The sequence below is a fragment of the Oncorhynchus clarkii genome, chromosome 32 (genome assembly GCF_045791955.1).
Source record: "Oncorhynchus clarkii lewisi isolate Uvic-CL-2024 chromosome 32, UVic_Ocla_1.0, whole genome shotgun sequence".
Lineage (NCBI taxonomy): Eukaryota > Metazoa > Chordata > Actinopteri > Salmoniformes > Salmonidae > Oncorhynchus > Oncorhynchus clarkii.
In genome coordinates, this window is record NC_092178.1 from 21,195,803 (window position 1) to 21,217,645 (window position 21,843).

Consider the following 21,843-nt stretch of genomic DNA (forward strand, 5'->3'; position numbering starts at 1 on the left):
ACATTTTTGACATTTCAATAGCTCTTTAACCATTACTCCTAAAACTTTCAAAACTGGTTCTAGCTAACCCGATGACATAGACACACATTGCGCACACTTTTTTTTGTAGGTTTACATCTCGCACTATTTTAAATTCATTATTTAAATTTTTGAATTTCAATAGCTCCTTGGTCATGTGACCTACTGACTTCAAACAAGGTTCAGAATGTACACTCAGTGGGCCTACACATTGCACACCCTTTTGCTTGTCCATTTTAATCTCACCAGATTTTACATTAATTTGCCTGCTCTGCCCCCCTGAAGGACAGTGTCACTCACACACCTATTCACTTGGGCCTTCTCCCTGGGGCCTTTCTGACCTCCAGGCAGGCCCCCATTGACCTGGTGACCTCTGACTCCTGGCCTCTAGGCCTACACTCCCTGTCCGCCTGCCTGCCCTGGGCCTGAGAGTGTATAGCTTACTCGTTGGAACTACAGACCTCCACCCCCCCCCCCCCCCCCCCCTGGTCTTAGAGTATAGCTTACTCCCTGGAATTACTAAGACATCTATAGTCCTGCTGTCAGGAACCACGTGCACCTGGTAACCCGTAACAGGCTCTGTGCACCTGGTAACCCGTAACAGGCTCTGTGTACCTGGTAACCCATAACAGGCTCTGTGGTTCTGGTGACCCGCCCGCTTTTTTCTGCTCACAGACTAAGTCCCCACTCCAAGCTCCATGGCCTGAGTGCTGCCCCCAGCCCCTGATTAACGTCCGGTGGTATCATCAGAGGCTTTTCTGTCTTACAAACTGGACATCAGTTGCCGCTACAAACCTTCAGCTGATTTTGACTGTTGTTTTTACACCCAATCGACATCAAGTACCAGCGCAATACTTATAAGCTCGAGGACCAAATACCCCTCGCTGTATCTAGCGGCACCATCAACCGTAATCCTCCCCTTTCAATCATTTGCTTTCCCAGTCAGCCCAGAACCATAGGAACCACCTTTACCAGCGCTTCATCGATATTCCTCACTTTGACATGAGGGGGTCACAGTCACCCCACGGGTGATTTGAGTGTGACTGTGACAGGTCGGGACGCTCCTTTGAATTTGAATTTCTAGTTGACATTCATTGATCCATGCCCAGTGGGAACCTAGGCTTCTTCCGTCAATGTTATGGATCCGCAGCAAATCGATGAGTGTGGATGGTACTACCCACATCAGATGTAGGCCCCCTCCCCAGACAAGCTGGAGATGCCTCTCCCCACTTCGTAGGGCATGAGCCAGATCCATGCAATGCCCTATCACTGCGGGCCAATGGGTTTAGTCTCTGCCTCAAGTGTAGTGAGCGTAGAGGAGACCTCCCCAGCTTGGCTGTCGAAACGTTGGATATTACATTTTTGCATCTGAGCTCCTAGTGTGCAGCTCTCCTTTATTTTCAGAAATTAGGGTTACACTTTTAAAGAGAAAATCATTTTTATTTGTCCTTCTCATATCAAACCTGTGTCTATAAGATGCTCCACAGCATCTTCTTCTTAGGCTGGATTCATTCCCCCAAATACACCCCCGAGATGATCCTTGGTAACCATTAATCTACGATGATGAAGATATTCCCACAACCGTTTGAGAGTTACACAAGGAAACTACCAAAACGGACTCCGTTCTCCTGTGTGCTGGATATGGTGAGTGTTGTGTTGCTGATGCTCTTGACTAACTCACTGGGTGCGCGCTAATAGCGTTTCAATCGGTGACATCAATAGCTCTGAGACCTTGAAGTAGTTGTTTCCCTTGCTCTGAGGGCCACAGCTTTTGTGGAGCGATAGGTAACGATGCTTCGAGGGTGACTGTTTTCAATGTGTGCAGAGGGTCCCTGGTTCGAGGCCAGGTAGGGGCTAGGAGAGGGATGGAAACAATACTGTTACATGGGCAGAGACATCAGTTCAACGTCTAGTTTTGATGTATATTTTGTTGAGTTGTCAACTAACCATGAATTCAATGTGAAATCAAGAACAAATGTCCAGTGGCATGTATTCATAGAGCCAAGGGAAGCCCGGCTTCCTCCCAAAATGTACCAGTTGGTAGAGCATGGCTCTTGCAATGCCAGGGTTGTGGGTTCGATTCCCACAGGAGACCAGTACAGCTGGTCCCAGCGCCTCTCTGTCTCTCTACGTGTAGGCCATCTATCTGATACTGTCGGGTCCAAACAAGTATGACATTGTTGCCGCCCGTCGCATTGAATGCAAGGGAAGCCAGCGAGCATTTGGTCCCCCTTGACAAAAAAAGTATAACAAATTTGCCAATCAGCATTGAGCTAAACTGAGCGAACTCAACTGTGAATGGTCCTGGTGGGGGGAAAAAAGTGTAAAGGGAAGCCAGGTTGGATTTGGTGCCTCACCTATCAAATTGCTTTGACAGCATACGTCATTAACCGAAACAACTTCAAATGTTGCATATCTTTATTATCGGCGAGTCTGATCCAACCATTAATTTATACATTGTTGTGCTTCTCGCCTGAGAGGATGGAAGTTCAATATGTACAGTAGCTAGATGTAGAAGGCTAATGTTAACTAGATAATGTTGCCCATTAATGGAAGTTAGGCTAGCGAGCAAACATTTTAGCCAGGTAGCCTAGGACAACAAAACATAAGAGTGTGTACTGTATGAATGAAAGAGAGGAGGATGGCATTGGCGTTTCTCTACAAGTAGGGTGATTTTCTACTTGCGCGCACACGCACACACGCGCGTAAAACACAAATCAGAACCATGGACAGCCACGTCATATTTAGCTTATGTTGATTGGTCTCAGTTGTTTTTGGTATCTTTTTGTTGAGGTTGAAACGGTGCTGGAATAGTGGAGGCACCTCCTGTTTTCTTTGTGACTTGTGGTAACTCTCTGTGGTTCTAAATCAATAGTTGTTTAGTGGTCCGAAAATGTCGGAAACATTAACTTGCTGTAGGTCATGTAACTCTCATGCAATATGCATAGTGGACTTCACTGGACAAAGGTTGCTATCTGTTTTTGTGATAAAACAAAGATGTGGTTGAATTTATTCTGCCACTGTCTTCTTATTGTCTTGGCCTTTAGGCTTATATATCACAGTCACAAGTCATATGAATTAACAGCAAACAAAGCAATTATCACAACACATACAGTGTAGGTGGTAATATGGCTTCTCTTGGGGGGGGGGCTTGACATCCCCAGTGATTTTGCCCACAGCACCGCTATTTGCAAATGCAAATTAAACATAAACACAGGACAACGGGATTCTTATTGCAAGGGAGAACTTTATCTCAGCGAGGACCGGAGCAACACAACATAAAAAGGTTCAACAGCCATAAGCATTCTGTGGGCAACAGCGCCCTCTTATGGGCAGAATGTATACAAACATTATACATTTACTACATAACGAAGAACAAAATGCAGCCAGTACTGTATATTGTGGAGAAACATTAGTGAACTATTCACAAAATGTGTGACCTGCTGTAACCTAATATATTGATCTGCTCCTATCTGTGTATTTAAAAAAAAAAAAAAATCATGAATAGTTCGCAAAAGTTTCTGCAATATACAGGCTGCCATTTTTTGTCTATTTGGATTCTATCTGCCGTTTAAGGGCCTTTTTCTCACTGACCTTATCTTGTTTTACGTCTGTTGTCATCAACTCCCAGGTGGTCTCCATGTTTGGACCAGACAATGAGTTGGAAATATGGCGGAAACTACGGGATATCGCCAATGTCATGTCAGGGAAACACCGGTTCACCTCCTCTACCATCTGCATCTCTGAAAGTGGAGGGAGGTACTATGGAGCGTCCATGTCCTGCACGGGGAAGAAAGAGGGACAGATTATGATCGCTGTGTCCTGTCTGTGTACCTGGCACTACAGTGTATCCAACGCCGTGATGACATACAAGCCAGATAAGAACAAGAGAAAGAACTTTGATGGCACCATGAAACTACAAGAGTGTGTAAAGTGCCAGGCTTCCAATGTGAAGAGTGGGGAGGAGATGCCTCCTTGCAGGTCCTGTGGTAATCTTTTTGGTCTGGAGAAACCAAGCAATCAGATGTGGCCCTATGGGAACTGCGCAGAGGCAGAGAGCTTGAGCAAACTGCTCTATGGAGAGGAAGAGATTGTTAAGAAAGTAGTACCATCAGTTGATTGCAAAATGCGAGAGCAAGTGGTGAAGGAGGTAAAGGCTCACCTGGAAGAGAAGCTCCAAGAGTCAGAATTTCAATGGGATTCTTCCTATTACATTCCACAGTAGATTGTCAGAGAAACGCATGTGCGCACACGCACACACACACTAAGTTTACAGATATACAGATGCACATTCCTACTGTGACACACAGATCCAAAACATGAAACATATAATCATAGCTTGGTGCGGGGCTAGCAACATGTGATTTGTGGCTGACAGTTAGCGTTGAAGCATTGCCAAAGCAGTGAACCACTCTTGTGCATGTAGTATACAGTATAACTGCTAGGCTATAGCTATCGGCTCTTATCAATGACATCTGTGAAGTAGATGGTTATTTTAGTGGGGGACTTTGAGAACTTACAGTCAACAAAATAAAAGTTAGATAGTCAGGCCCCCATTGATCTTGTTATAATGTTTTAGCATAAGAATACAGCTTTAGCCTTGTAAAATGCAGGTATTTGCAGGAAATGTGCTTAAAAACGACAAAAAATTGCTCTCAGTTCCATGGCAAAATGTATAGAATGGCAGGAAATTAGCTTTCAAATAAAATGTTCTCTACACCAACCCATATGGTGGGTTGTGACTCAAAAGACACCTCCATTTGTGTTTCACAAAGCCAAAAAGTTTGTAAATCCCTGGTTGGAAACCTCGATGGAGATACTGTATTATTCATCATTTGTCTGCTGTATTTAATTGAATACTCTAGACAAAGAATTTTACATTAAACGTATATTTTTTTTAATTGATTTTAAACTTTACTTCTACTGTAAGCATTGATGCACATCTTACTCATCTGTAACAAATTACCAATACTTTAACCGTTGGTGTGAATTAATGTCTGGGTTGACTAACATGTGAGGAATAAAGGAGACTATGATAAAGGAGACTGTGTGTGTGTGTGTGTGTGTGTGTGTGTGTGTGTGTTTGTGTGTGTGTGTTTGTTTGATCTCCTAGTGTACTTAAGTTTCAGTGACTGTTTAGTTTGCAAACGGAAGGGTTGAGAGGATTAAAATAGAAAACAGAAGGGTTGAGAGGATTGAAATAGCAAACAGAAGGGTTGAGAGGATTGAAATAGCAAACAGAAGGGTTGAGAGGATTGAAATAGCAAACAGAAGGGTTGAGAGGATTGTAATAGCAAACGGAAGGGTTGAGAGGATTGAAATAGCAAACAGAAGGGTTGAGAGGATTGAAATAGCAAACAGAAGGGTTGAGAGGATTGAAATAGCAAACAGAAGGGTTGAGAGGATTGAAATAGCAAACAGAAGGGTTGAGAGGATTGAAATAGCAAACAGAAGGGTTGAGAGGATTGAAATAGCAAACAGAAGGGTTGAGAGGATTGAAATAGCAAACAGAAGGGTTGAGAGGATTGAAATAGCAAACAGAAGGGTTGAGAGGATTGAAATAGCAAACAGAAGGGTTGAGAGGATTGAAATAGCAAACAGAAGGGTTGAGAGGTTTGAAATAGCAAACGGGAAAGTGCTAAATAGGGAAGTGCAATCAATGTATTTAACAGCAAACTTTAAACAGGAACCAAAACGCTTGTCTGATTCCAGTCAGTTCCGTCACATGGCCATTACACCAGTAGGGGCCGGTGTCACACCAGGTAATATCCCTACTGAAATTAAGACACGTTTGGGTTTTAGTTAAATAATTAGTTCTTAAACAACTTGTCTTGAGTTTCCTGGTGAAGGTTAGATATTTTATTACAACTGGAAACTAGATTTTGTTCAGTGTTTTGTTTCGTCTTGTCAGCATTTCTGTATTTTGTACTACTGCCTGTCTGTATTATCCTTAACACATTGCATGGACACCTTACCTTTTTCACAAGAGGATGCTTTGAAAGCTACAGTATTTGAATGCAGTTTTAAATCAAATTGATGACTTGTACAGCTGCACGTTACTAGTGGATTCCTAACATGCAATTGGGCAGATAAGGCACTGTTCAAAAGTATAGGGAATAGGGGGGCATTTTGGATGGATGGGCCGTGATCAAAAGATGTGAGTTATGTTAGGGGGGCATTTTGGATGGATGGGCCGTGATCAAAAGTAGTGCGTTATGTTAGGGGGGCATTTTGGATGGATGGGCCGTGATCAAAAGATGTGAGTTATGTTAGGGGGGCATTTTGGATGGATGGGCCGTGATCAAAAGTAGTGCGTTATGTTAGGGGGGCATTTTGGATGGATGGGCCGTGATCAAAAGTAGTGCGTTATATTAGGGGGGCATTTTGGATGGATGGGCCGTGATCAAAAGTTGTGAGTTATGTTAGGGGGGCATTTTGGATGGATGGGCCGTGATCAAAAGTAGTGCGTTATGTTAGGGGGGCATTTTGGATGGATGGGCCGTGATCAAAAGTAGTGCGTTATATTAGGGGGGCATTTTGGATGGATGGGCCGTGATCAAAAGTTGTGAGTTATGTTAGGGGGGCATTTTGGATGGATGGGCCGTGATCAAAAGTAGTGCGTTATGTTAGGGGGGCATTTTGGATGGATGGGCCGTGATCAAAAGTTGTGAGTTATGTTAGGGGGCATTTTGGCTCGGGTCAAAAGTAGTTCACTATAAGCCTTAAAGGACTAGACTCTAGGCACTATTATCATGGTCAAGATCCCTCTAGCACAGTCACTGTAACCTGCCACGATGGTAAATTGTGTATTTCAGACACATGAACAGGTCCCAGCACTGAAACCCACACACACAGACAAACACACAGAAATACAATTCCCACATTGGCTACATTTACTGAGTAAACAGTATGTGGTAAGAGTAAGTGGCTTTTAGGATAGAGGCCCCTGCTGAAGTGGCTGAAGCACAGAGAGCAGTGTGAGACTGATTAAACCAGTCTTGGTGTGCGTGCGTGTGTATGGGTGTGTGTGTTAGCATCAGAGTCACTCTGTCATCCCATGGGATAAACGGTGCTCCTGAACCGCCCAGATTATTCCACCTCTCTCTGACAGGCTATAAATAGTGACACACCTCAACACACAGCCAGACACAGAGAGAATGGATACATAGCACCTTCTCAGTGATCACACCCGCACTAGAGCCACCAGATTATTACAGGATGCTATATTGATTACCAGATCATCCATCATAGCAATGTCACCTTTTATTCTAATTTCCAATGAACAGAGAATATATCAGTCCCTTATTTGTATAAAAATACCTGAACAGGAGATACAATGTGATTGATTCAGATGTCTTCCTGACATTCAGCTCTCAGAGAGAAAGGAGCAAGAGTGGACAGATACCTCTGTTAAAAGACAAACCACAATGCATTGCTGACATCGCACTGCACTTTACTTTTAAAGGTAATTTCAATGACGTTGGGGGAGATTGCATTTGGGGTAAATGCAGTGGATGTTGGCTAAAACATGAATTAAGTCAAGTGTAGTGGATGTCGGCTAAAACATGAATTAAGTCAGGTGCAGTGGATGTCGGCTAAAACATGAATTAAGTCAAGTGTAGTGGATGTCGGCTAAAACATGAATTAAGTCAAGTGTAGTGGATGTCGGCTAAAACATTAATTAAGTCAAGTGTAGTGGATGTCGGCTGTTTTGTTTGAATCCCTGCCCATGGGTTTCAGTGGTGCAGATGGGTTTTGTTTGAATCCCTGCCCATGGGTTTCAGTGGTGCAGATGGGTTTTGTTTGAATCCCTGCCCATGGGTTTCAGTGGTGCAGATGGGTTTTGTTTGAATCCCTGCCCATGGGTTTCAGTGGTGCAGATGGGTTTTGTTTGAATCCCTGCCCATGGGTTTCAGTGGTGCAGATGGGTTTTGTTTGAATCCCTGCCCATGGGTTTCAGTGGTGCAGATGGGTTTTGTTTGAATCCCTGCCCATGTGTTTCAGTGGTGCAGATGGGTTTTGTTTGAATCCCTGCCCATGGGTTTCAGTGGTGCAGATGGGTTTTGTTTGAATCCCTGCCCATGGGTTTCAGTGGTGCAGATAGGTTTTGTTTGAATCCCTGCCCATGGGTTTCAGTGGTGCAGATGGGTTTTGTTTGAATCCCTGCCCATGGGTTTCAGTGGTGCAGATGGGTTTTGTTTGAATCCCTGCCCATGGGTTTCAGTGGTGCAGATGGGTTTTGTTTGAATCCCTGCCCATGGGTTTCAGTGGTGCAGATGGGTTTTGTTTGAATCCCTGCCCATGGGTTTCAGTGGTGCAGATGGGTTTTGTTTGAATCCCTGCCCATGGGTTTCAGTGGTGCAGATGGGTTTTGTTTGAATCCCTGCCCATGGGTTTCAGTGGTGCAGACAGGTTTTGTTTGAATCCCTGCCCATGGGTTTCAGTGGTGCAGATGGGTTTTGTTTGAATCCCTGCCCATGGGTTTCAGTGGTGCAGATAGGTTTTGTTTGAATCCCTGCCCATGGGTTTCAGTGGTGCAGATGGGTTTTGTTTGAATCCCTGCCCATGTGTTTCAGTGGTGCAGATGGGTTTTGTTTGAATCCCTGCCCATGGGTTTCAGTGGTGCAGATGGGTTTTGTTCGCTAGTGAGAAAACATTTAAAAAACATGTTATAACAAAGTGTAACAAGGAGATACTACCTGAACATATCCAATTGGAACACAAAATATTAGCATTTTATGTTAAAACACGTTCTGCTAGCGTTTGCCACGCTGGCACCACACTGGCAGAAATGCTGGGCCAACCCTGAAATGTTTTCATTTTTTATTTGATAAATCCTATGAGAGAGACACACCTAGCTGGTTCTGTTTCAGTGTCTAGTCCCTAGCCCTTGACAATTTCTTATGCCCTTTTCTGTCGCAGACATAGATCAGAAGAACTGGATAGGTACGTGTAAGCAATATGTTCTCACCATTGAGTGTAAGGAAGGCTGAATGGCCGGTATTCAATCAAAGGCCTGCACTTCACTTTTAAAGGTAATTCACCTTGTGCCAACATCCACAGCATTTACCGTGAATGCGATCTCTGTGAACGTTGGGATATTGCCTTTAAAAGGTGCATTGCTGACTTTGACAACATCTAAAGTCCTTAGATTGTTTCAACATTCTCTGAGCCAGTCAGCTTATACATACTAGAATTCAATGCATGCCGAAAGTTTGATAGCTTAATTTAATACTGTATATGTTCTGGTATATTATTATTTGTATATATAAAAGGTAATTTTGTGATGAAAATAAGAAAAATATACAATTGAGTCAATCAATATACACAATAAATCAAATAATTAAAAAGGGACCAAATTAATCTTAATTTGAGAGTGATGAGCAAATGCATAAAGCCCAATACATAGGCAGTGTCCCAAATGGCACCCTATGCCCTTTATTGTGCACTATATAGGAAATAGCGTGCCATTTGGAACACACTCATAGTGCCCTGTTACCTAGATACAGTGTTAGATCTACATCTTGTCCATAGTTTCACATTCTGTCTAATAGATATTCAATACTGTCTTTATATTATACACATATGATTGGCCTTCTGTGAAGGATTGCATTATAACACAGTGATTAAGAGGCAAAGATTCAGAAAGCAAGAGACCTACTGTATACAGTGCCTTCAGAAAGTATTCATACCCCTTGACTAATTCCACATATTGTTGTATTACAGCCTGAATTCAAAATGGATTAAATATATTATTTTTCTCACTCATCTACACACAATAACCCATAATTACAAAGTGAAAACATGTTTTTAGAATTTGTTGCTAATTTAAAATGAAATACAGAATTATCTGATTTACATAAAATATTGACTCAAGGGTGTGAATACTTGTAGAAGCACCATTGGCAGAGATTACAGCTTTGAGTAGTCTTGGGTATGTCTGCATCAGCTTTGAGTAGTCTTGGGTATGTCTGCATCAGCTTTGAGTAGTCTTGGGTATGTCTGCATCAGCTTTGAGTAGTCTTGGGTATGTCTGCATCAGCTTTGAGGAGTCTTGGGTATGTCTGCATCAGCTTTGAGTAGTCTTGGGTATGTCTGCATCAGCTTTGAGTAGTCTTGGGTATGTCTGTATCAGCTTTGAGTAGTCTTGGGTATGTCTGTATCAGCTTTGAGTAGTCTTGGGTATGTCTGTATCAGCTTTGAGTAGTCTTGGGTATGTCTGCATCAGCTTTGCAGATCTGGATTTGGGGATTTTCTCCCATTCTTCCTTGATGATTTTTTGCTAGGCCAACATCTCTGCTGTCTCACGCTAGGGCAACTGAGAAGGACAGGACTGGACGGTCTGGGCCGGGATGGGACTAGACAGGATAAGACAGAACTGGACAGGATAAGACAGAACGAGACAGGATAAGACAGAACGGGACAGGACTGGTCCCAATACTCACAGAAACATTCTTACTGGACCCTTGTTTCCAGGGTTTGGAACATCTATCTGAAATGTATTATGTAAATTATAATAGCATGATTTCATACGCACACACAGCTCACAATGCCCACTTTAAGGTGAGGAGACTGTGGGCTGCTGCACTGCCCACCAATCCTACATCTCAAGTCATTATTTTAATCAAGATAAATACAATACATGTTTGGGGGGTGGTTTAAATGGTTTCCTGTGTTCTGAGAATTAATGCCCTCTTACACCTATTGGTCTGACCTGTGTTAAAAGTACTATTTGAAATCTTTCAAATGCTTTGGGTGTTTGCTCTAGCCAGATGGGTAGGGTTTGCAGTTTTGAGACAGTTCTATTGGTCTATTAAGCAAGGCAAGCCCAATCAAGCACATATAGTATATTTGAAATGATTTCAAATAGTATTTAAACACAGCATCATGCTGACTGTGCAGTGAGAAGCGTACAACTGACTTGGAGAACACTGATTGACATTAATAAAATACAGTCTGGCTGTGATGAGGTTCTGTTCCAATACCCACATACAGTATTAGTGTAACGGCTGTGAAACGGCTAGCTTAGTTAGCGGTGCGCGCTAAATAGCGTTTCAATCGGTGACGTCACTTGCTCTGAGACCTTGAAGTAGTGGTTCCCCTTGCTCTGCAAGGGCCGCGGCTTTTGTGGAGCGATGGGTAACGATGCTTCGAGGGTGACTGTTGTTGATGTGTGCAGAGGGTCCCTGGTTCGCGCCTGGGTATGGGCGAGGGGACGGTCTAAAGTTATACTGTTACACTAGCACACTACTAAGAGTGTAACAAGGTCTTGGACATATGTTCTAAGTGCAATATTAGTGTGGACATTGGAACATAGCCTGAAAGACTCCAGTTTTAACTCTTGGCAGTTTCAAGTGACAGTGCAGGGAGCAGGTTTTCCGGGGACCTATGTGAGACTTCTCCTCCTCTTTCCTCTGTCCCGTTATCAACACTCTGAACTTTCCGCCTGATTCCAGGGAATGGTAAGGGTTTTCTAAATGTTCTTATGGGATCAGATGGAGCCAAACGGAGTAGGAATGAAAAGGTTGGTGAGGATTTCAGGAGCGGAGCCGCCTAGCTGTCACCTTTCCCAATAGCATGGCAAGGGCACACTCAGCCATGCCTCTCAGTCCTGTCCAACGCAATGCTAATCCAATCAGTAGGCTGGGATTTTTCACGCAGAAAAGAGGAGTAGGAGTAGAAAGAAAGAGGAGAAGGACAAGAGGAGAAGAAAGAAAGGAGGAAGAGGAGGTTGAGAAGGAGCGTTCAGCTTCATCCAGCTCAGAAGAGAACTGTCGGCTGTCTGTTCAGATAGTGCAAATAGTTCTACAACAGTAATACAATGTCATCAGCTCTGACAGGGAAGTCCCCAACTCAAACATTCATCTGCCCTTTCAAACAAACGTCTTGGCCGTTTGTTTGAAAGGAGTTTTCTTTTTGGAGTTTTCTTTTTCTCCTCCTAGGGCCCTGTATAAAGTCTCGGTGAGTTAGTTGGATGGTTGGTCCAGTAAGTATAGCAGAGGAAGAGTAGGATGCCTCCCAGGCAACATCAGCTCCCCAGGTAGCATGAAGCGTCAGGTGATCAGCTTATAAAGACTGTACTGCACATATTGATTTGAGATATTGTCGATTGTTGTGATCGATTCGATCCATGTCTATCCCTGATGATCATTAAGGAAGTGAGGGGAGCCCAGCCCCCTGTCCGTCTGTCTATCTGAGGTGGATGAAGGAGAAGGAAACGGGCTTGGTTGGATCCATAGATATCCATAGAACACTATAGTTCACCACATATGTTTGTCTGTCCGTCCTTGTGTGTGGCAAGGTTTGAATACCCCACCCCTCTCTCTAAAATGTGGACTTGCTTACTCCCACTCATTTTTAAAAGCTTTGGATTGATGTAACTAAGCATATGCCATCAGCTTCCTTCATTCATTCCCTTTAAATCCATGACGAACGAGAGAACGAGGGGTAGAGAATTTAACTGCAGACAGAGGGTGGTGTAGTGAGACCAGGAGGCAGAGATCATGGTTCAGGGATCAGAGGTCAGGGCTGAAGGGTCACAAGGCCACAGCAGTGCAGGGATGTTTGAGTTTGCAGGGCAGCACCCCTCTGTTGAGCAGGTAGAACTCCACAAGGTGGATCAGGTCTGTGAACTTGGTGGAGCCGTCGTCCAGACTGAAGGACATCTGACCTTCCTCCTCACACTGTGAGAGAGAGGAGACAAGTTAGCTATTATACACATACAATACAGTTGAGAAGGAGGGGAGGAGATAGGATGTGAGGACAACTTGAGACCGAGCCAAAATGGATGAACAAGAAAGAAGAGGAACAGATTAGATGTAGAAATTAGAAATAAAAGTAGATGAGTTGAAAGAATAAATAACTGACCGGTAGGATCTGGAAGTGTCTGATCTTTTGGTGGTGGCACAGGGTCAGGACGAACGCCTTGGGGTTACTCTGACAGTCTCTCAGCAGGAACAACCTGAAAACACACACACAAACACACATCCAAAACAGTGTCAATTATATGTGTACTAGGGTGGATGGATGGACAGATGGATGGACAGATGGATGTACGACGGACAGAAGGATGGATGGATAATACAGCTTCTAAGTCTTACCCGTCTACTTGTCCTTGTTGCATGATCATCTTGTGGGACTCTTCTCTCCTGATGCGACCACGGAACCATAGCTGTGTTCTGTGGATCACTGAAAGACACAGCAAGATGAGGTAAAGGTAAAGTAGAAGGCATTTTTTAGGCATGAATGTCTAAACCCAACTCATGTCCAGTTTTAGACAGGCAGAGATACATACGGATAAGGAGTGGAATAGGAACTGCTCCTTTTTTCCAATGACAAAGGTTCATAAAGATGTCGGGATTCAGATATGTCGTCTTGATTTAGCACTATCTACATTGCCTCAATAAATCAGCACAATGTACTTTTGAGTATACATTGGCAGCGTCTTGGAGCATAAATTGGGATCATGTATACTGTTCTAATGACGATACAAAAAAAAAGAGTAACAGAGAGCAATGGACAATAAGGTGAACTTGGCAAATGATACATTTGTGGTGCATGGGGGCCGGCATTTTTATGCACCTCCGCTAATGTGTAACAATAAACTAAATTACTAAGCATTAACGAAGTTACTCTGTTGTAATTATTACAGTGTTACTACCTAGATAGTGTAACGTGTAGGGTACCTGAGCTGAGAGAAGAGGGCTGGAGGGGGCTGGGGCTGCCAAGAGCCTTCATACGCTGACCCCGTTTCTGACGGCAGGGAAGATAACAAAGAAACAAAACATTTTAGATTGAAAGTGACAGAATTACACCTTTTTTCCACAGACTCAGTCTCCCAAATCTTCCTCCCCCTTCTACTCCCCTCCTCACCCTCCATGTCTGTCCCTCCTCCACAGCGGCGCTCACTGCTTCCAGAGGGTTCTCTATGACGCGTCCCGTCCTGCCAGAGAAGTCCATGGCCACCAGAGAGTTCTCAGACACACTCCGCTACAGAGACGAGGATAGAGAACTTGTCTCAGCCATACTACCATGCTCCAAAAGATCCTAGTCTGCTTGTCAAGGTAGGATACATCAGGATAACGCTAACCAGTTGTAATAGAGTCGGGAATAAACATATAGGAGTCCTACCACAGGAGTAGAGAAATGTGGGCCCGGAGACTTCCTTTGCTGGGGACTCTTGTAGTTCTGATCCAGTAATATTCCATACTGTAAACACAGAACAACAACACAATAGAACAGTTACATTTAGTCATTTAGCAGACGTGCTTATCCAGAGCCACTTAGAGACACAATTTGGGTTAAGTGTCTTGCTCAAGTGCACATCAACATATTTTTCCCCTAGTCAGCTCAGGAATTTGAACCAGCAACGTTTTGGTTACTGGCCCAACGCTCCTAACTGCTAGGCTACCTGCCGCGTGTGTGTTCATGCATGTGTGTATGTACTGTACCTTTAAGAGTCTGAAGGCAGTCATCCAGCAGGTTCTGCTCTGTTCATCTTCGGCACACAGCATCCTCAGCTCCTTGCACTCACTCCTCACCTTACTGGGCTGTCAATCAAATAATCAGCCAATCACAGAGCCTTACTGGACTGTTCAAACAATATTTAGCTTGATTCTCTCGAATACTCACATTAAATAAGATATCTAAAGGATGATTTTACCAGTCTCCACCCTCCCTTATATCAGTCACTAGGCCACAACGACCACAACCCCCAACACCCAAATCCTGCACAGTCATCCCTGGGGGTGAGAGTAGTGTGTGTGTGTGTGTGTGTGTGTGTGTGTGTGTGTGTGTGTGTGTGTGTGTGTGTGTATCAGGCTCAGTGTGTCCTAGCAGACCCTGTCCCAGTTTATCACACTAGGCTGATCCAGTATAACCAGGTTACCTCCAGTGAAAACCCCTGCAGAGGAAGTACAGTACAGTACAGTAATGTCTGTCTGTCTGTCTGCAGTGTTATGTGTGTGTGTCCCTCACCTTGATACAGAACTTGTAGTCTGTGGGGGCGTTGTGCTGCTTCCTCCCTGTTGTCACTGTGAACACACTACTGTCCTCCAGGTCTGACAACAACTGGAGGTGTCTGGGCTCCTAGAGAGTGGAGGAGGGAGGAAGGGGAGAGAGAGGGAGAGCGAGAGAGAGCAAGAGAGAGAGAGACAGAGTAGTGCTCCCTTAAAGCTTTGTGTCCAAACAACAAGGGCACTACCTAGGGAAAATAACCCTGATCTTCTTCCTACCTTGGAGGATCCTTTAGTGGAGTAGTAAAGTCCAGAGCGTCTGAGGAACATGGAGAGTCTCTTCCAGGATTTCCTCCCTGATGCCTTCAGATAGAGGAACCCATGCACCTCCGGACAGCTGCTGGAGTTTAGGAAGTTCTGTACCCCCCCCCACACACACACACAAACACAAACACAGGAGTGAATAAGGACTGTGTGCTTGTGCATGTGTGTATGTTGAGGTGGGGATAGAGGTGTGTGTGTGTGTGTGTGTGTGTGTGTGTGTGTGTGTGTGTGTGTGTGTGTGTGTGTGTGTGTGTGTGTGTGTGTGTGTGTGTGTGTGTGTGTGTGTGTGTGTGTGTGTGTGTGTGTTAGTGTGCGTGTAGTGTAAGAGTACTCCACCTGTAAGAGCTGTGAGTGGGGGATGGAGCCGTTAGATTCCTGACACCACGCCACCATCTGCTCCGGGAAGAAGTTCTGAAGAGAGAGGATGAAAGAAGAGAGAGGAAAATAAAAGGAGAGAGAAAAACAGAATGAGAGAAGAGAGCAAAATACTTCAGGGACTTCAGTATCACATTAGTGAACCACTAATAGTAGTCGAGAGAGAGGATAGGGGAGAGAGAGAGATAGATAGAGATGGAAAGAGAGGATGGGGGAGAGAGAGAGAGAGAGAGATGGAGAGAGAGGACAGAGGAGAGAGAGAGAGATGGAGAGAGAGAGAGGACAGCGAGAGAGTGATCCAGAGTAGATGCAGTATGATCTCACCCCCTGACGTAATCCCTTGGTGAGCGCACCCATACAGGCACACGCGCACAAACACACCTCTTAGTGTGATTGACATGGTAGTTTTACTGTAGTCATTACCACAGCACTGAGGTGAGGTCACTCCATCTTACTGAATCACCTCGGGCAGTGTGTGTGTGTGTGTGTGTGTGTGTGTGTGTGTGTGTGTGTGTGTGTGTGTGTGTGTGTGTGTGTGTGTGTGTGTGTGTGTGTGTGTGTGTGTGTGTGTGTGTGTGTGTTTTTGTGTGTTTTTGTGTGCAACAGTGTGTATGTGTGTGCGACGGAGTGTGCAGAGGACTCACCAAGGGATTCCTGAAGAACTCATACTTGTCATAGTTCTTCCTGAAGAGGAATTTACTGTCACTGGGCATAGAGGCTTGAACCTGAACCACCAACTCATGGTCCTCCAGACAACGCTCTGCAGAGAGGAGGGGGAGGTAGAAGGAGAATAGAGAGGGAGAGAGAGGGAGAGATCAGACATTAACCCATTTATTTGCAGTGCTACAGTTAGTTATCATACTTTGTTTCCAGTATTTGAGTGAGGGTACCCTGGAAAAGAGATCAGGGAAGCCCATGGTAGGGATGCTGTGAGACTTGAGGGGAAAGAGAGAGGGGGAGGGGTGGAGTGAGAGAAAGAGAGAGAAAGAAAGAGAAACAGAGATGGAGAGAGAAAGGACAGCAGGACTTGGCATTGCAGTAGAATGATGTCATGTATTTAACTTGATTGCATAGAGAAACCAGCCCAGTTTCCCTGTCCTCTCCCTCTCCTGTTACTCTCCCTCCCACCCTCCTTTTTCTCTCTACCTCTCACTTCTTCCCTCCATAACTCCTCCTCCCTGTCAAAAAAACAGTCCTGGCAGGAGAATTTCCTGTTGAAGTAGAGGGAGAGAGCTGATTGGCTGAGCTTTCAGGGGGCTCGACCAACATAGCTCTGTGATTGGCTGTTTGCTGCATTGGCCTGATACTGACATCCTGCCTCAGCACCCTTCCCCCTCTCCCTCTCCACCCTCCTTTTCACTGTTCTCTTCTCACATTCCATCTCTCCCATACAATTTTTCCAGAAACGACAATGATCTACCAAGTATAAACCAGTCTTCTATCCCAGTAACAGTCAGTAGAAATAGGAAAGCTAAGTGGAAACTATATAGAGAATAAGAGGGAAGAAACAAAACTACACTACCCTAGTCTATAGGGTCAGATGTTGTAACCAGTCCTATTGGACTCCTATAGTATTTTCTCCTACAGGATTTTAAAAAATCCTTTAGGATAACTCCTATAGAATTATATTCTATAGCATAAGATTAATCACAATGGATCGTTTCCAAAATCTGATAGGATTTACTATAGGATTTTTTTGGACTAGGGTAAAGAGGTCATAAAAGGTAGTACAGAAGTGTGGATTGTATGTGATTGAAACTTTTAGGTAACTATGATCTGTATGCTTTCCCAACCTTAATACACTTCACGCAGAGGCACACACCAGATGCAGGCATGCATGCACACGCACGTACACACATACACACTGACCCTCATATCAGCCGCCACCTCCACCACCTTTCCTGCTCCATCGCCACTGTACAACTTGAAGATCTGGACACAGGACTTTTTACTCTCCCTCCCTCCATCCATCCCTCCCTCCCTCCGTCTCCCCCTATTCTGTTCCTCCATCTCTCTACCTCTCACTTTCTCCCTCCGTCACTCCTACCCCTTGTCGAAGAACAGTCAGAAATAATTATAGTTTGTATAAAGAACTGAAGTTGAGGGTCTGTTAGACCCTTTTTACTTTCTCTATTTGTATGTTCTCCTTTCCCTCTCTCTTGATTTTGAGGTAGCGATCACATGATGGGACTCCAGCTGATTGGAGACCCTTAGTCACACGCACACACACACACACGCATACACACAGTGCTCAAACTCAGTTTCTATTTAAAAAAAAGGATTGAGCCCATACCATGCCTCAGTGCTGGCTAACACAAAGCTCAAGGTGTGTGTGTGTGTGTGTGTGTGTGTGTGTGTGTGTGTGTGTGTGTGTGTGTGTGTGTGTGTGTGTGTGTGTGTGTGTGTGTGTGTGTGTGTGTGTGTGTCTGCGCCTCTCTGTCCTGGCAGGGGAATTTCCTGTTGAAGTAGAGGGAGAGATCTGATTGGCTGAGCTGTCTGGGGGCTCGACCAACGTAATTCTGCGATTGGCCATTTGCTAGATTGGCCTGATACTGACACCCCGCCTCAGCACCCTTCCCCCTCTCCCTCTCTCTACTTTCTCCACTCTCCCTTTCTCTGCTCTCTTCTCACATTCCATCTCTCCCATACAGTTTTTCCAGAAACGACAATCTACCAAGTATAAACCAGTCTTCTATCCCAGTAACAGTCAGTAGAAATAGGAACGCTTGGTGAAAACTATACTGTATAGAGAATAAGAGGGAAGAAACAAAACTACTCTACTCTAGTAAAAACATCCTATAGGACAAGTAATTTTTTTTCAATAGTATCATATATAATTGTTACCTCTACTGTTTGAATTCTGCTGGACTACTGTTTTCCTATTGGAAATAAAAAGTAATCATCTTGGATCCTATAGGATTCTTGCAGTTCTATAGGATTCTTGACCCTATATGATTCTCACAATCCTATAGGATTTTGTATCAACTCTATCAGAATTGGACTGCTTCTTTTCCTATGTGAAATCAAAAGTAATCCCATTGGAACCTCTCATATTTTTACTTTTTATTTTTATTCAATTTTTTAACAATACAAAACATGAACATCAACAACATTCCCCTTGCCCAGACCCACCTGCTCACATCTCCCATCTCCAGCACCCATCACTCTCCGCCACATGGCCTCAAACTGCACCATTTTATTTCTCTCCATCGCCCATGCACTTTCAACATTTAGATAATAAAGCATTTGACCTTTCCATTGTGGAGGATGGAGGATTGGTTGATTTCCAGTTTTTAAGTAGGTTTTTCCTGCTGATTGATGAGAAGAGTATCGTCCAGCCCATCGGGTATCTCACTGCACCCTCATATGCCATGTCTTGAAAGATGCAGACAGACAGATTAAAAGTACATTTATTCTATAGGTTTTTGATAACTCTTGAAGGATTTTGTTAGCCCAATCAGAATCATATTATCACTTTTTTTCTTAATTGAACCCATTCAATTATAATTTGTTGTCCTTAGTTCCAGCACAATACAACAACATTAATTACCACATTTTCGTTGATCGGAAACAACAATTCTATATTAATTTCTGTTTTATTCACCTGTGAGAAAGCATGTCCCTTTAAGAGTGATTGATGATGTCACAACTAGCACGAGCCTGCAGTTTTAATTAGAACTTCTTAAGACTAGGCGTCCCGCTAGCGGGATACCTGTCGACAGCTTCCGGTGAAATTGGAGGGCCGCAATTCAAATAAAAATGATGGATAAAAATGATGGATATTAAACATTTAGGTACATACAAGTATGTTATATCGGGTAAAAGCTTAAATTCTTGTTAATCTAACTGCATTGTCCGATTTACAATAGGCTTTACAGCGAAAGCATGTCATGCGATTGTTAAAGGACGGTGCCCCACATCAAAATATTTTTTAACCAGCACAAGTTTCATAAATTCACAAATAGCGATTAAATATTCACTTACTTTTTGAAAATCTTCCTCTGATTTGCAATCCAAAGGGTCCCAGCTACAACATGTATGGTTGTTTTGTGAGATAAAATCCTTCTTTATATCCCAAAAAGTCAGTTTAGTTGGTGCCATCGATTTGAGTAATTCACTCGTTCAACATACAGAGATAGGAATCCGAAAAGCTACGGCTAAACTTTGATAAAACAAGTCAAAATAAATTTCTTTTTAATCCTCAGGCACCCTAAAATGTAATTAAACTATAATATTTCATACGCAAAGAAGTATGTTCAATAGGAAATCAAAATTAGCAGGTGCACGTCCTCTTTGTCACGCACACACAGACTGATTTCCAACTCTGACTCCCAGTACTAAAACTCAAAATTCTTCCTCGATTGGAAGAAATAAGACTGAGACTTTGAACAGAGACTGTTGACATCTAGTGTAAGCCATAGGGATTGCAATCTGGGAGCTGGATTTGGATATGACCCTATACGTTCCATTGGAAGAGCATGGGCTCTCCCAAAAAGAATTCTGGTTGGTTTTTCTTTGGATTTTCTCCTATCATATCTATTGTGTTATAGTCTCATACATTATTTTAACATTTCTACACATTTCAAAGTGTTTTATATCCAGTGCCACCAATTATATGCATATCCTGGCTTCTGGGCCTGAGGAACAGGCAGTTTACTTTGGGCACGTCAGTCAGGCGGAAATTCAGAAAAAAGGACCCTAGCCTAACTCTCAAGTTGAGCTCGCCACTGGTGGCTGTGCGGAGAATCTCCGGTTGTCTAACATTATTATTAACCGTTTTATCCTTCACTGTGTGTGAATGCAAGAACTGTGAGTACAGTCATTTTCCTTATGTTTCCTGATAAAGTTGTCAATGTTTTAGACATATTTTCATCATTGTACAACATTTTATGCACTCGTTTTTATGCTAGCAAAGAAACTACTGTCAGGCACATTTTGCCAATCAGCTGACTAGCTACAATATATATGCAAAAGTATGTGGACACCCCTTCAAATTAGTGGATTTGGGAGCCCCAAGTAATAGGATGCAACCTTTCCAACAAGTCATTTTGTAACATTTCTGCCCTGCTAGAGCTGCCCCGGTCAACTGTAAGTGCTGTTATTGTGAAGTGGAAACGTCTAGGAGCAACAATGGCTCAGCCGTGAAGTAGTAGGCCACACAAGCTCAAAGAACGGGGCCGCCGAGTGCGTAAAATGTATCTGTCCTCAGTTGCAACAATCACTACCGAGTTCCAAATTGCCTCCGGAAGCAACGTCAGCACAAGAACTGTTTGTTGAGAGCTTCATGAAATGGTTTTCCATGGCAGCCACGCACAAGCCTAAGATCACCATGCACAATGCCAAGTGTCAGCAGCAGTGGTGTAAAGCTCGCCGCCATTGGAATCTGGAGCAGTGGAAACACATTCTCTGGAGTGATGAATTCCACTTCACCATATGGCAGTCCGACAAACTAATCTGTGTTTGGCAGATGTCAGGAGAACGATACCTGCCCCAATGCATAGTGCTCACTGTAAAGTTTGGTCTGGGGCTGTTTTTCATGGTTCGGGCTAGGCCCCTTAGTTCCAGTGAAGGGAAATCTTAATGCTACAGCATACAATGACATTATAGATGACTCTGTGCTTCCAACTTTGTGGCAACAGTTTGAGGAATGCCCTTTCCTGTTTCAGCATGACAATGCTCCCGTGCACAAAGCGAGGTCCATACAGAAATGGTTTATTGAGGTCGGTGTGGAAGAACTTGACTGGCCTGCACAGAGCCCTGACCTTAACCCCATCGAACAACTTTGGGATGAATTGGGACTGCGACCCAGGCCTAATCGCCCAACATCAGTGCCCAACATCACTAATGCTCTTATGGTTGAATGGAAACAATGCAATGTTCCAGCATCTAGTGGAAAGCCTTCTCAGAAGAGTGGGGGCTGTTATAGCAGCAAAGGGGGGACCAACTGAATATTAATCCCCATGATTTTGCATCTGTTCAACGAGCAGGTGTCCACATGCTTTTGCTCATATAGTGTAGCTAATTAGGTAAGTTGTAGCCATCTGTATGTTGTTTTTGAGTCATTGTATTGTCATAGCAGATTATAATTTTTTTTCTTGTTTGTTTATATGTGCCTTATTATATGCAAGTCAACCCTACTTTCATGATTCCTGGTAGACCCCTAGTAGAAAAA

General features: G+C 43.7%; 2 protein-coding genes across 3 annotated transcripts in view; one reads left to right on the forward strand and one right to left on the reverse strand.

Moving 5' to 3' along the window:
• The first annotated feature begins 995 nt into the window (after positions 1 to 995).
• Positions 996 to 4,614, forward strand: LOC139392188 (uncharacterized). Its single transcript, XM_071139973.1, has 2 exons — positions 996 to 1,662; positions 3,650 to 4,614. Exons 1-2 carry the CDS (start codon positions 1,579 to 1,581, stop codon positions 4,241 to 4,243), a joined length of 678 nt encoding a protein of 225 aa, XP_070996074.1. The 5' UTR covers positions 996 to 1,578; the 3' UTR covers positions 4,244 to 4,614.
• A 4,618-nt stretch (positions 4,615 to 9,232) lies between these two features.
• The window catches only part of LOC139392140 (growth factor receptor-bound protein 10-like), a 15,528-nt gene continuing 2,917 nt past the window's right edge, over positions 9,233 to 21,843 (reverse strand). Inside the window, exons 3-13 of one of the 2 annotated variants that reach the window (XM_071139871.1) lie at positions 16,316 to 16,431; positions 15,633 to 15,707; positions 15,252 to 15,389; positions 14,995 to 15,105; positions 14,469 to 14,567; positions 14,149 to 14,226; positions 13,891 to 14,007; positions 13,704 to 13,770; positions 13,119 to 13,206; positions 12,886 to 12,979; positions 9,233 to 12,701 (exon numbers count right to left, since the gene is read on the reverse strand). In XM_071139871.1, coding sequence (XP_070995972.1) covers positions 12,555 to 12,701; positions 12,886 to 12,979; positions 13,119 to 13,206; positions 13,704 to 13,770; positions 13,891 to 14,007; positions 14,149 to 14,226; positions 14,469 to 14,567; positions 14,995 to 15,105; positions 15,252 to 15,389; positions 15,633 to 15,707; positions 16,316 to 16,431 — 1,130 coding nt within the window. In that variant the 3' untranslated portion in view covers positions 9,233 to 12,554. The remainder of the gene's footprint in view (positions 12,702 to 12,885; positions 12,980 to 13,118; positions 13,207 to 13,703; positions 13,771 to 13,890; positions 14,008 to 14,148; positions 14,227 to 14,468; positions 14,568 to 14,994; positions 15,106 to 15,251; positions 15,390 to 15,632; positions 15,708 to 16,315; positions 16,432 to 21,843) is intronic. The other variant, XM_071139872.1, reaches the window with a different exon arrangement.